Raw genomic sequence first — 12,980 nt, 5'->3', positions numbered from 1 at the left:
CGCAGCCCCCGCCGGCGCGGTAGGTGCCGCCTGGGTGCGCGGGGCGCAGGGGTGCTCGCGTGGGGCTGGGGGTGTGCGCGGCGGGGACACGGCCCTGGCCTCGGTGGGTGGGTGCACCGGGTGTTTAGTAGGGTTGGGGGCCGGCTTTCCCTATCGGTACGGTTTTACGGGGGGCTCGCAGTGTTTCTGCCGTGTTCAGGGGTGCTTAAGCTACTTCGGTGATGCGGGTGGCTGTGTCTGCCTTTCTTTCATGCTGGTTTTACATCTGCGTTTCCAAAACTGTGCGTCGGTGCCTTGAATTCTTGCTCAGGTTGCAGTTATTCCAAGGTAGTAGGTACCAGGACTTTTTATCTCTTAGACTCCGTCACCAAGACTGCAAGGCTTGCAACTTTGCAGAAATGTCTGCTAGGATGTCAGCAGTGGTTTCTGATACCCTACTGATGTAAGAGAAAAAAATGCCTTTAGTTTCTGGGTTACTAAATATGTATCCTCTTCAGTAGTGGGTTAGTGGGCCCAGCATCTTGAGGTAGGATTGTGTATGATGTGTGTTTGTTTTGGTGTACTGTCTTTAATCCCCGTAGCATTATAAAATGACCCTGCCTTGCAGGATGAATTTTGTAGGCCTAGTCTATGGCCAAAGGTAGACTTTCTGGCAAAGTTAGGTTAAGCGATGTTGATGTTTTGAGATACAAGTGGACTTGAGAAGAAATGCTTCCTGTCTTGGAAAAAAAACCAAAACAAACCCACAACTTGTTCATCGTTTGTATAGATTTCTATCACTGTTATTAGTTGCCTCAGCTGCATTTAACAACTAATTCTGGTGGGAACACATGGCACGTAGATGTCTCACTGTGGTTTACACTTATGGCCAAGGAAGGTCACATTTTGTGTGTGCCTTCCCCATCAAATGGTGCTCAGATTTAAGGCCATACCAGTTCCTTTCCCGGAACTGTGCTCTTGACAGCTGGGGAGGTTGCTTCCTGTTATCTGTGCCACCAGCAGTGCCTGGGTACTACCAGGCTGTGGTACGCAGGGCATGGAGGCTGGGTCTCCTCCTTCAGTGCTGCCCTTGGGATGCCCTAACCTGAAAGTAGTGAGGAGGGCTGCGTGCCCGTCTCTCTTGCGTCCACCTGAGGACAACTGGCACGGAGTGGAAGTATATCCTAGCCCATATGGCATGTAGGAGGAGGCGTGGCTGAGATCTGAGAGATGCTGTCTTGAGGCAGAATGTCTCCTCAGCTCACCCTGGAGAGCTGCAGGTCCTTACCCTGCCTTGGGCTGTACCGTTATCAGTCCCTGGTGACGGAGGTTCTTCATTCCTTTGCTGTTTTGTAGTGTAAGATTTTGCAGCTTCTCATGTGAAAGGAAAGGAGGAGTCAAAGATGTCCTGTTACCCTGTCCAGGAGAAAGTATCTGTAGTGACCAGCAGTGGAGGGTTAAAGGGACATGTAAATAAGCTGAATTTGAGTGATTCTTTTTTTTTTCTTTTAAATAATATCTGTAAGAAAAAAAATCAACATAATTTAAGCAATTTCAGTGATGAAAGATCACCATTAGAAGAAAATCAGAGTTGCATATGCCAAGTTGAGAAGTTCTAATTTTAAAATTGCCCATGCAGCCTTATTTTTATCTTCAGACTACTGTTTACTTTAAGAAACAGTAAATGGCCTTACAATTAAAGATTTTCTAAGAATAGTACATTACACTTTTTCCCCTGTGGATACAGATCCTGTAAGCACTGTGTCCTCTCTTGTATGTGACAAACCCCATCCATGACAGTTGCGTATGGAAGACTTGATGCAACAAACACTCATGCAAAATTAAGCAGATGGATCGCGATTGCCATTTGCTGTAGATCTCTTTATATTGCTCTATGAAGTATTTAGCTATAATTTACTCCCATTTTAAGGTAAGAGGCCAATTATGGTGGCGTAATAAAACTCTGAAATTGGATGGTATGCTTACCTGCTTGCTTAGTTGATCTAAACTGCCTTGATAGGCCTGCGTTATGATATATTAACCATCATGAATGTGAACTTGTTCCATCCATAGCCCCACTGAAATTAATTAGACTGTCTACAGAGTACTAGTTGAGGAAACTAAAGATAGCAAAATCTTATCCCGTAGTTCTGTTTAACCAGGAACACGTATGCTGAAAGTTGGAGAGAAATTAGGTAACACTACGGAATTTACACTGCTGATGGATGATTTGCACCACACCATTCCTGTGTTTCCTCTTCCTTCTTTGTGGTGGATTTCATTTAATCTTGTTTCGGTTAGTTTTCATGATACCAGTTTTGATTTTGTTTTTATGGTGACATCAAGTTAGGTATAGTTCTCCTGGAATTCCTCAGAGCCTTGATGGTGGAGGGCTGTTTAAAAACATAAAAACTCCTGGTGGCTCTATTACTGTCTTAAAAGCTTGTCCCCAAGGCGATGCATGCTCTTTTTTGTTTTTTTTTTCATTTCTTTTTTTCCTTACCTTTAGTTACTAGTAATAACTAAATTGCCTCCAGTCTTGTATTATTTGGAAACCTGTTTTTAGAGGTAAACATTTCAGAAATGCTTGTGTCACTTGAGCATTTTAGTCCCACTGATTTTCTTTTTTTCTTTTTTTTTTTTAATTATATTTATTTTTCCTAATAGAACATAGACCTCTCTGGAGCCAGACTTACAAAGGTAATACAGTACCTAAAAATGCAGGCATCAACTGGGATTTTCCATAGCTTGGATGTAGCAAGGTATTTATCTCCTGCTAATTTTAGCAGATTGAAAATCCCAGAAGTTATCCCAGATAAATGCTGTCTGCTTCTCCAGGTTCCTAAATGCCTTTGAAGTCAAATTCTATTTTCAAACGCAACTTAGGAACAAAGTTCTGAGGTGGCATTTAATTTACCTTTCCCTAATTTTCCGGAAGTGTTATTTTAAAATGTAGATGTGGCTCACTATTTGCTTAAACAAATGAACAAAGCCCATAGCGTGAACATGGTTGCTACCAATGCAGCCCTAGCTGGGAGTGATCTGCAAAGGCCAAGATAATGCTTCTCTCGATCCCAGTGTAACAGTGAACAGGATTTGTTATGACAAGAAGCTAATAAGGCATTAACGAAAGTGGCTGTGCCTTGATTCATGATATCACTGCCCTGCATTATTCTAGGAATGTTCATCCCGGGCTTTAGATGTGATTTATAAACTTTAATTAAATAAGCCTCTCAGAACCCCTTGTTGGAAATGTAGGGTTAGTTCTAAGAATTTGAATTAACTGAGAAATAATTGAATAAAGGTTAATATGGGATAAGCTCTCCATTTTGCAGAAGAAGAAGATACATCTTTAAATGTTACATTGGTTGCAGTTAGTAAAGGAAACACGAGAAATAGCTCAAGGTCATTCAACAAGACAATGGAAGAGAGCCCTTGGGAGCTGACTGTGTACAACAAGGTGTGCTCGCGTTGGTTCCACTCTTTGCTTTTCATTGACTTTCTTGAGAAAAGTTAGCTGTACAATATCTTTCCTCAGGAAGGTCTTTGTGAGTATTTGAGGGGGGTGTGTGTGTGTATTTTATATCTACCTATATATATAAAAAACTCTGCTTTGAAATATTTGGGTTCTTTTTCTTTTTAAGTCATCAGTAGCAGTAATACATTGTAGTATTTGTTTAGGTCTTGGAGTGTGAGCTTGTCCTTAGGCTGTCAGAAGAGGATGGGGCTGACACTTGTATCCTTCCCATTCCCATTAACACAGCTGTATGTGCTGTGCATGTTGTATATCACATCTTCCAGTGGTCATGGAACAGTGGGGTATGTGTGCTGTGGGTCAGGTACTATGAGTGGTTAGGAATCTTCACCTGTCCAGGAGGGTGCCATGGGGTACTAACAACTACATTTCGGAATTCAAGCCACTTCTTATACACGTATCTTTTAATCTGGCCCTGGTTGTCCAGGATGCTGCTGTTCCTGTGGGGTGAAGTGTTATAAACTGACTTTATCCTGCTTGGCATTGTGAAAAGGCATAAAGTAGAGGCAATGAAGTTACAGAATATGTCCCCTGGATCGTTGATGTTCCTGTTAGCGCTGCTTATTTCAGCATTTGTGTCTCTCTGGTCTAGATCTGAAGAAGACTCCTCATCCTTCAGAAGTAGCATGCCCACAGTCTTCCTGGCCAATGATTCTTCTACAGCAAGCAGGACTTCTTCCTCATCCTGAGAAGCCTTCATCTCTTCCTATGTCAGTGGCTACAAGGCCAAGACCCAGCTCACCACTGTCCCCACCAAAATCTCTCGGACTGGGGCCTTCCTTTCATCACACACAAGAAGAAGAGCTTGCAAAGGTGGTGGAGCAGGACCCTATGCTGGAGGAACTATGTAAGCCTCTGTGCTGTAAGCTTTGCAATGTCACTCTGAACTCAGCACAACAAGCCCAGGCTCATTACCAGGTAAGGAGAGTAGCAGGAGGCACAGCTTTCAGGGCTGCTGCATCTGCAGCTTGTGTAGACATGCCTGTGCCAGCATGTGCACTGCCAGTAGCGTTGCTGTGGTAGCACAGAGCTAAGTGTGGGTTAATGCATGAGGACTAACTTAGCTTCTCAAGGGGATTTTGAGTGCTGTGTTGAGGTGGCTGCACACCAGCAGCAGCACTTGAGTTAGCTCATCTCAAGCTACCTCTACACCATCTAATGGACTGGAAGCTGTGGCTAGAACTGCTCTGTAGACATATCTTCACGCTGCTTGAATTTGCTGGTCATTCAGACATGCTGCAGTGCTTTCATTTAAGGTGTCATCACTGGAGCATGTTGTGAAAACTTTGTCCACAGGGACAGAGGAGTAGTACCAAGATGGCATGGGTGAAAAGGCAGACACTCATAATTTTCCTTTGTTTTATGCAATCTGTTTTCCACCTGTACACTCATCCAATAAAATAGAACTTCTGATTCCACAGACATGATTTTGTAAGGCCTGGACCGATGTTTTCTGCTGGATCCAGCAGTGCAGTTAGGAAAGGGAGCTGCTTCCACGTGCTCATCACTGCCTCCTTCCTGAGGTTATGCACATGACTGATCTGCTGGTGGGGCCATTTATGCAGACTTTCTCATCTGCTTTGCATAGCATCAGCTGAGCCAGCTCAGACCAAATTAATTTTGTTCAAGCTGGTCTGATTGACTTGTCTGAAATAGGTTAGAGACTATTTGCATAGGCTTCGTTGCTGAGAGATTGAATATTTCATAGTTTTATGTTACGCCTTTTTACTGGTACCCTCTCTTACTAGTGCTATATTTGTGTGACATGTGGAGATATTAACTTTCTCCACCAGTAAATCCAAAAGGGTGGTTGTCCATATCCTCAGGACACCAGACCCAGATCTCAGATTTGCTGTTGGCCCTGAAAAAGTGGTATCATGCCAGTGAAGGGGTAGGTTGAATTAGTGTTACACTTCAACATCTGGTTTCTGCAGTATTTCTGCCATGAGGGGACAGAAGTGCATTTATAATACATAACTTGCATTTATGCATATGCCTTACTATATATCCACAATGCATATACATACTCTCACGTAGCTCTATCAGGTTTTCAAAACACCAAAAAGAACTATCGTATATGTTTTCCAAGAGAAAATAAAATATGAAGCAGGGTTTTTAGATTCATTCTCATGTTTTAACTCATGCTTGCAACCTCTTGAAAAGAAGTGTGTGTGTGTTCAGGCTTATCAAAAAGCTATGCAAAGCAGTTAATGTTTCACATTTAAAATACAAAATACTAGTTTTAAGTGAAATGGAAACAGATTGAGGAACTAATTGTAACCTTACTGATTTGAGAAAATCAGTTGAAAATGAGGCCAAATCGTGCTAGGTGATGAGCATTTTGGAGAAAAAGGGGGGATGCCAGCATCTTTCAAGTTCAGAGCTGTTGTTTTCTGAACGACAGCTGCTTTACCTGAGGCGCCATCTTCATGGCCACTTTCTCATTTTGGTCTCTGGATCCTTTTTCTTTCAGTGTAAGATACTATTATTAGGACAGCGATTAATCTGGATTCTCTTTCCAGGGTAAAAACCACAGTAAGAAACTCCGAAATTACTATGCTGCCAATAGCTGTCCGGCACCTGCCAGAATGAGCAATTCGGTTGAGCCTGCCCCACCTCAGGTTGTCTCCCTTCCAGCTCAGGTAAGGCATGGGAAGGTGACTGAGATCATGCTGCTTACTTGTCACCTAACCCCCAATAAGGATAACTAGATCTCGCTTTGAGGATTACTGCAGGAGTTGGGAAAGAATTTTCCTTGTGATGGCACGGGGTGGTAGAAATAGCCTGTTGTGGGCTGTTTGCTTTCCTTTGAAGACGCAGATACTGATCTGCCCTTGCAGCAGAATATTGGACTTGAAATGTTCTAATTCTGCATGGCAAATACTTTGATTCCTAGGTAAGTCCGATGTGCTGATGATTATGGTTGTTTAAGGGCAGGTATAAAACAGCATTGTTGGAGCTGGATTTGGACACAAGGGTGTGGCATCCACTCTGCACAATCATCCCTCCATTGTGTGAGGGAAGCCGACATGGAAAAAGTGCTTAGGTGCTCCTACACCCATTGCCCAGGGCTGTTATCTAATTCCTCTTTTGTCGCTCCTTTTGCAGTGCTCATTCCTGTGTGTAGGGTGAATGGATGGGTCACTCCATGATCCGGATTAATTCTCTCTCAGGCACATTAGAGGCAAAACAGATGATTTTTGCTTTCTTCTTCATCACTTCTGATTGTCATGGGACTTAACAGCTAACCTGGTTCTTGCATGTGACTGTGCAGGGAACCACAGCTGGGCTGCAGGGATCAACGCTGTGCCTGTCACTTCCAAAAGCATAAGCCTCTGTTGTCTGTACAAAAGCAAAGAGCATTTGCCGTAAGTGGCAGACTGTTATACACGCTGTTGGAGCCACCAGAGGGAGACTCAGTCCCACGTAAAATAACTTTGCAGCTCACAGAACTGAATCGAGAGGGCATGGGGTCCAGTCCTAGGTAGTGGGATGTGGGTGCTGTACCTGCTAGGGTATCTGATGTGTTTTTTAATGGAGAAAATGGTCCATGGCAATAAAAAGACCACTCTGGAGCCATGTGAGGATTCATGTTGTAACGTAGAAGTCAGAATTGTGTGCGTGTGTCTATAAGCTTGAACAGTGTCAAAGGAGATGTGAGAGAAACTGGACTTGGCAAGAGCCGCAGTGACATGGCTGTATGAATCGCTGCTGTTGCACTGTTTACAAAGCACTTTTCTCTGGATGATACACACTGGGGAGACATGGTTGCTGCCCCGATCAGTGCGTGATCTGACTAGACAGGCAAGGTATCCTTTATATGTCAGGAGCTACGCATGTGAGGCCGGGTCCTTCCTCTGAAGTCTTGATCCAGGTGTCCTCCTATCTGAAGGGTAAGGATCAGAGGTTTGGCAGCTCTGCTACTGTTTTTTTGTCTCTTAGTGTGGTCAGGGAGCTGTGTAGAGACAGGGTACTGTGGAGAGATTAGGTACACTGTAAATAGGAGAGAGGAGCACCTTTACCTTTCAGTGGGTCTTCCTCAGTGTGAAAGTCTCTGTTCATCAGCTCCCAGCAGCCAGGAGTAGAGGAGTTAAATCATTGCCGTGAAGTAAACAAGCCTCTGTAGCTATTGCAGAGGTACAGGGTGCTTGTTCAGATTGCTTTCCTCTCCATCTGAGGCCAGGGATTTGCCTAGGTCTCAAGGAGTTTGCAGATTCTCCTGGAGGCTGAGGCAGGGAAAATGAAGTTCTTGGAAGAACAGTTTGGGGAGCGCTTGAGAGTGTCCTAATCCATATGCTCTAATTCCAGCTCTCTTGTTGCCTGATGATGACGATACTGGTCTCAGTCCCTGTGATTCAAATATTTCAACGATTTAACCTTCTTGTGTTTCACATGTTGTCTCTCCCCTTGCTGCTAGATGGGATCCAGTAAACCAGGTGGCCGAGTGATCTTGGCCACAGAGAATGATTACTGCAAGCTTTGTGATGCCTCATTTAGTTCTCCGGCTGTGGCACAGGCTCACTACCAAGGGAAAAACCATGCCAAACGGCTGCGTCTTGCAGAAGCACAGAATAACTCATTCTCGTAGGTATTGTTCAACTTCATGCTCAGGCTGAAAGCATGTGGCGGTGTCTCTGGCAGTCTTTTTCTCAGAAAACTGAATTGCAGCTGTTCATATTTGTTTAATCTTCAGGGATGCATCAGAACTAGGCAAACGGAGGGCAAGGAAAGAAGGGAATGAATATAAGATGATGCAGAACAGAAGAAATATGTATACAGTTCAAAACAACACAGGTAACTGGGAGCTTGCATCTGTTCTATAGTTGGAATAATAATAATAAACAGACTTGTTTTCCTTCTGTTTCTCAGGTCTGCTTTAGCAGAGACAGGTTGTGAAAGGAGCTGGTCCTAGCTCTGCTGATCCTTCATGTCTGCGTGTTTTTTTCCTAGCTGCTGAAGTTGCTTTGTTTTGTCAGGCTGCTTGTTAGTTCGGTTTCTCAGTTTGTAACTTAATTTACCATCTGCCTGTCTCTAAGGCTGCTCTAAGTGGTGACAATTTTCCTGCTTTATTTTCTTGGCAAGTGGCCAGGTGCTTTGACTCCTACTGTAGCACATCAACCTGTACTTGCACTCCCATGACCAGAATGAGAGAGCATGTTAGCCTCCCTCTAAGACCATCTGTTCCTAGAGTAGAGTCCTTCCTCAGGTGTTAGATACTAACTTTGCCTCTTTACTATGATTTAAAGTGTGTTTTATAGTGTCCAGCCCAGCATCTGTTTCTCTTTTTCATTTTGAGTTGTGTAATGAGCACATATTAGCTGAAACCCTGATTCCTGGTGAAGCTTGGTTTAATCATGTCATTCTAACCACTGTCGTGGAAAAGACAAATCTTGTAAAGTTCTATTAAATATCACTTTGTGATAATTTTAAACTGAGGCAGCTTATTGTAATCGAAAGACTGTTCTAATTCTGGATAATTTTAAACTGAGGCAGCTTATTGTAATCAAAAGACTGTTCTAATTCTGGAATTGGAGGGTTAAGGAAAAGAAAAAAAAGACTTGACACATCACTTAAATGATTGGGCTCCTAATTTTCAAAGCCCTGTTGATTCTTGGGAAGACCGGGGCACTAAGCCCACTCTACTGCTTCAGAAAATACCAGCAAGTACTGCTTGCCTATGTGCTACACCCCTATAAATCTAGATCTCAGTGGAGAAGTCATGTGGGAAGATAAGGTTCAGACCCTAATCAGTTAAAGAAGCTAATCTTTCGCTTCTTTTTAAACGTTTGTTGGACTTAGAAGTTGTCACTGAGCTACCTCAAGCTTTTCTTTCTTATAGATTAAACAGGCTTTTCTGTTGTCTCCTCAGGTCCCTACTTCAATCCCCGCTCACGCCAGAGGATTCCTCGGGATCTGGCCATGTGCGTCACCCCCAGTGGCCAGTTCTACTGCTCCATGTGCAACGCTGGGGCCAGCGAGGAGATGGAGTTCAGACAACACTTAGAAAGTAAACAGCATAAAAGCAAGGTGTCTGAACAGCGGTATAGGAATGAGATGGAGAACCTAGGCTATGTACAATGATGCACCACCCTTGGTAGTAGTTTGCAAATAGGGCAGCTTGTCTCTCGCCTGCTGTTTGCCACATGCCCTGCTTTGTGCTCCATTTGATAGGAGTATGCTCTCGAGCTATACGTGTAACACCTGCAAACTTAATGGTATGGTTAGATTTTTTTTCTATCATAGTTGGCAGGATGACGCTGTGCAGGACATGAAGTGTTTTTGATGTTTGTTTGCTAATTATCTAAGGCTCTTCATTGTATTGAGTGGCGGGGAGGACTTTATGTCTTCTCCCCAGCCTTCTGCATGAATATGCAAAGCCCAAGAAGTGCTGGGAACTTCTGTGGTTCTACCACACAGGTGGACCATGTGCAAAGCCCACTCCCCTCTTTGCCCACCACAGAGCAGTGCTCCAGAATGCCTCTAACAGCAAACTGAATCTCTGGGCAGCTTGTAAAGAAGGGGCAGGAATGGGGCCTGTGAATGTGTGAATTAGGTGGTGTACTTGTCCACAAATTGCTGCTTGTGGGGCCCCCATTACAGCCCAGAGTAAGTTCTTTCCACATCCTTGTAGAAAGGCTGTGCATACCTCTCCTCCTTGGAGGGTCTTGCCTCTTACCGCTTCCTCTGTGATGCAGATTTCATTCTGAACATCTGACATTAGATATCAGCTGATTAGCCCCATTCAGATATACTCTATTCTACCAGTTAACAATGAAAAAAGATTCTCAGTGTTGTTGACTGGGCACCTTAATGCACCATGGGTGTAGCTCATCTCCCTGAAGAGAGTCTGGGGGGGGTCTCGGTGGCGTAATGAAGTGAATTGGAAAGCAAACCTGCTCAGATGAGATGTACTCTGCTCTGATTCTGCCTCAGACTGAGTAGGGTTAAGAATATGTTGGGAAGAGCTGTCTGCTGTAATTTCTTTGCAGACTGATGTAGAAGAGAGCAAGTGTTGGTCTCTGGCCTGCAGCTCTATTGCTCTGGGAGAACAGGGCTGCCTGGACCTTCGGGAGCAGATATCGGTGTGTCCCCCTTCCATGTCATTCCCTGGACAAAGCCCACTGGGTGTTGTAGAGGAGAGGTGAAATGCTCCTTTGGACTAGAGCTACCAATATTGGATGAATTTTTTCCCCCTCTTTCTTTTCCCATCTCAGAATGGGTTTTAATTCCATTCCTTGATGTGAACTTCATTGTTTTAGGGACCATCAAAAATCCAAAGTTAGGTAGGATGTAAATGTCGGGGTGATGATTGAGTAACAGCTTTTTGGCTATGCAGAAGTATTCACGAAACTTGCTAATCAACTTTGTAAGTGTAGACAAACCCAAAGGGTTTGTGTCTGTTTTGATTTTCCTGAGCAAAAGTAGAAAGAAGGTAAAGGGCAGAAGTAGGGCTGACATTTATTTTTCTGCTCATTTGGGTAGATGTGAGGAGCTGTGATTGGAATCCAGTTCACAGTGTTTCTGAAACATTGGTTCCAGTGACAAGAGCAGCATGTAGGTAACCTCCGTTGGACCTGATTCACCACTGCGCTGCTACAGCTGTACACTGGTATAGCTTCCTTGACTTCAGTGGCAGGTGCAGAGAGGGGGTAAAGGAAGCATTGTGGCTTGTCTCTCACTCCTCTTTAGGCAGTAGGTTGAATTAGATGCAGCCCCATTAGTTTCAGTAGCATTTTACCAGGGATAAATTCTACCTAGTGCACAATGTTGAAGGTAGCTCCCCCACCCCCTTTTTTTGCCATTCTGATCCTGCCTCTTGCATTCCAGAAGGACTTTCTGCTTGCCTTAAAAAATGAAAAATGAGTAAACTAACAAAAAATCCAGATAGTTTTTATTCATCTTTCTAGTCCACCTCAAAAAGGTTTGTTGCACTTGGCTGCTCCTCAGAAATCGAGTATTGTATTGCTACCTGAGCACCATGTAGCCATACAACCTTAACACAGCCTTCCTAAATCCAGGCAAGGTGAGCTCTTGTACAGTAGTCGAAAGCAACCCCCTACGTCATTCCACGCTGATCCTTGCCCTGCGGATACAGGCAGAGCAATGGAAATCCTCTTGAATGGGTTTCCCTCCCCTCCTTTGTGCCAAGCCCAGTTAAACAGGGTTTGTGTACTGGAGCACATTAGAAGGTAGGAGGACAGGTGCCCAGGTTGCAAAGCACTAACTAAGCAGTTTTGACAGCCTGTAAGTCTGTTTCTTCTGTGCTTTCCTGCCCCTGGCTCACCCTCTGTGTGGCCTTGAAGAACATTCCCCTTGCAAAAATCTCTCGTCAGCCTTTTCCCCTTGTCTTCTGCAGTCAAAGAAGGGCTCTGTTTTCTCTTTGTGTTCTGTCTTTTGTTTTGCTAGTCTGACACCACCGTGCAGAGACAGAGGGAGCTGGATGAGCCTTACCACAACGTGTTTCACCAGAGTGATCCCTGCATTATGGTTGAACATCCCTCTTGCTGTAAATTAAAGCGTGGCATTTCCCACAGGCTGCAATTAGTAGCAGAAAACCAACACTTTGTAAAATATGAGCTGGAGGAGCTGTAGGTACTGGTGTTATCTAGCTTATTGCTAGGGCCAAGAGGGCATTTTTGTCTGCTTTCATGTATCCCAAAAATCAACTGTTCACCAGTTCGCTTTGGTTGCTGCTCCTGCTCCCAGCGCAGCGATCTGCTCCTCATTCAGCATTTCCAGTGACTGCTGGAGGTATCAAAACTCAGTTTGCTCCATGTGCTGTTACCTCCTGGTAACAGCTCGTGCAAATGTGCCACAGCTCGCCAGTGTGCTAGTGCGTTCGGGAAGGTGTGTAAGGGAGGTGCAGGGGGCTGTTCCTGCAGGCTCCTCTCTGCACAGGTCTGAGTCTGGTTTTGAGGAATGGCCCTGAACAGAGAGGCCTGTAGCTGCTTTGTTTTGTTCAAGGGAGTACAACAAGTGAGTGTCATTGTCCTGAGAATTTCAGAGTGGTAGGTTATATAGCACGTATAAAGCAGACAGTGGGACTCAAGCGACAAGAGTAGGACAGGTTTCCTACCTGGGAAGAAAGATATTTCTTGCTGGGAGAAGCAGCTGAGACTTGCTTTGCCCCAGTGCTCTGTTGTGGCCCTTCCCTACAAGTGACCAAAGCTTGCCTCTCCCTCTTCAGTATTGCTTAACGGTTTGTGATATTCCCACTCTCCCTCCAGCATAGAAAATTGTTGACTGCAAAGAGAAAACACCCCACCTCACTGATACCATTAGGGTTCAGGCCAATCCAAACTCATACTTGTCAGCATGAGAAACTGGGTGGATCCTGACTTTATTTTTTTTGTGAAAGCTGTTCTCCAAATCAGTGTTCAAAACACATATTGAAAACACATCCTGGCCAAACCCTGTTTGACGTAGATGGGCTGGGGAGAATACCGTACAGCTGTAGTACCATTTT

General features: G+C 44.3%; 1 protein-coding gene across 1 annotated transcript; it reads left to right on the top strand.

Annotated features, from left to right (window-relative positions):
* The first annotated feature begins 6 nt into the window (after positions 1–6).
* Positions 7–9,777, top strand: ZMAT3 (zinc finger matrin-type 3). Its single transcript, XM_009288036.2, has 6 exons — positions 7–19; positions 4,107–4,432; positions 6,037–6,156; positions 7,932–8,098; positions 8,208–8,308; positions 9,384–9,777. Exons 2-6 carry the CDS (start codon positions 4,163–4,165, stop codon positions 9,593–9,595), a joined length of 870 nt encoding a protein of 289 aa, XP_009286311.1. The 5' UTR covers positions 7–19; positions 4,107–4,162; the 3' UTR covers positions 9,596–9,777.
* The last annotated feature ends 3,203 nt before the right edge of the window (positions 9,778–12,980 follow it).

The sequence above is a fragment of the Aptenodytes forsteri genome, unplaced genomic scaffold (assembly GCF_000699145.1).
Source record: "Aptenodytes forsteri isolate BGI_AS27 unplaced genomic scaffold, ASM69914v1 Scaffold72, whole genome shotgun sequence".
NCBI classification, from domain to species: domain Eukaryota; kingdom Metazoa; phylum Chordata; class Aves; order Sphenisciformes; family Spheniscidae; genus Aptenodytes; species Aptenodytes forsteri.
This window is presented reverse-complemented; position numbering and strand designations above follow the sequence as displayed.

Bases quoted from the DNA above. Each gene is read 5' to 3' on its own strand.
- ZMAT3 (XM_009288036.2), top strand. From the start codon at position 4,163: ATGATTCTTCTACAGCAAGCAGGACTTCTTCCTCATCCTGAGAAGCCT. The intron at 4,433-6,036 runs GTAAGGAGAGTA...TTCTCTTTCCAG, and splicing joins AAGCCCAGGCTCATTACCAG to GGTAAAAACCACAGTAAGAA. The intron at 6,157-7,931 runs GTAAGGCATGGG...CCTTGCTGCTAG, and splicing joins TTGTCTCCCTTCCAGCTCAG to ATGGGATCCAGTAAACCAGG.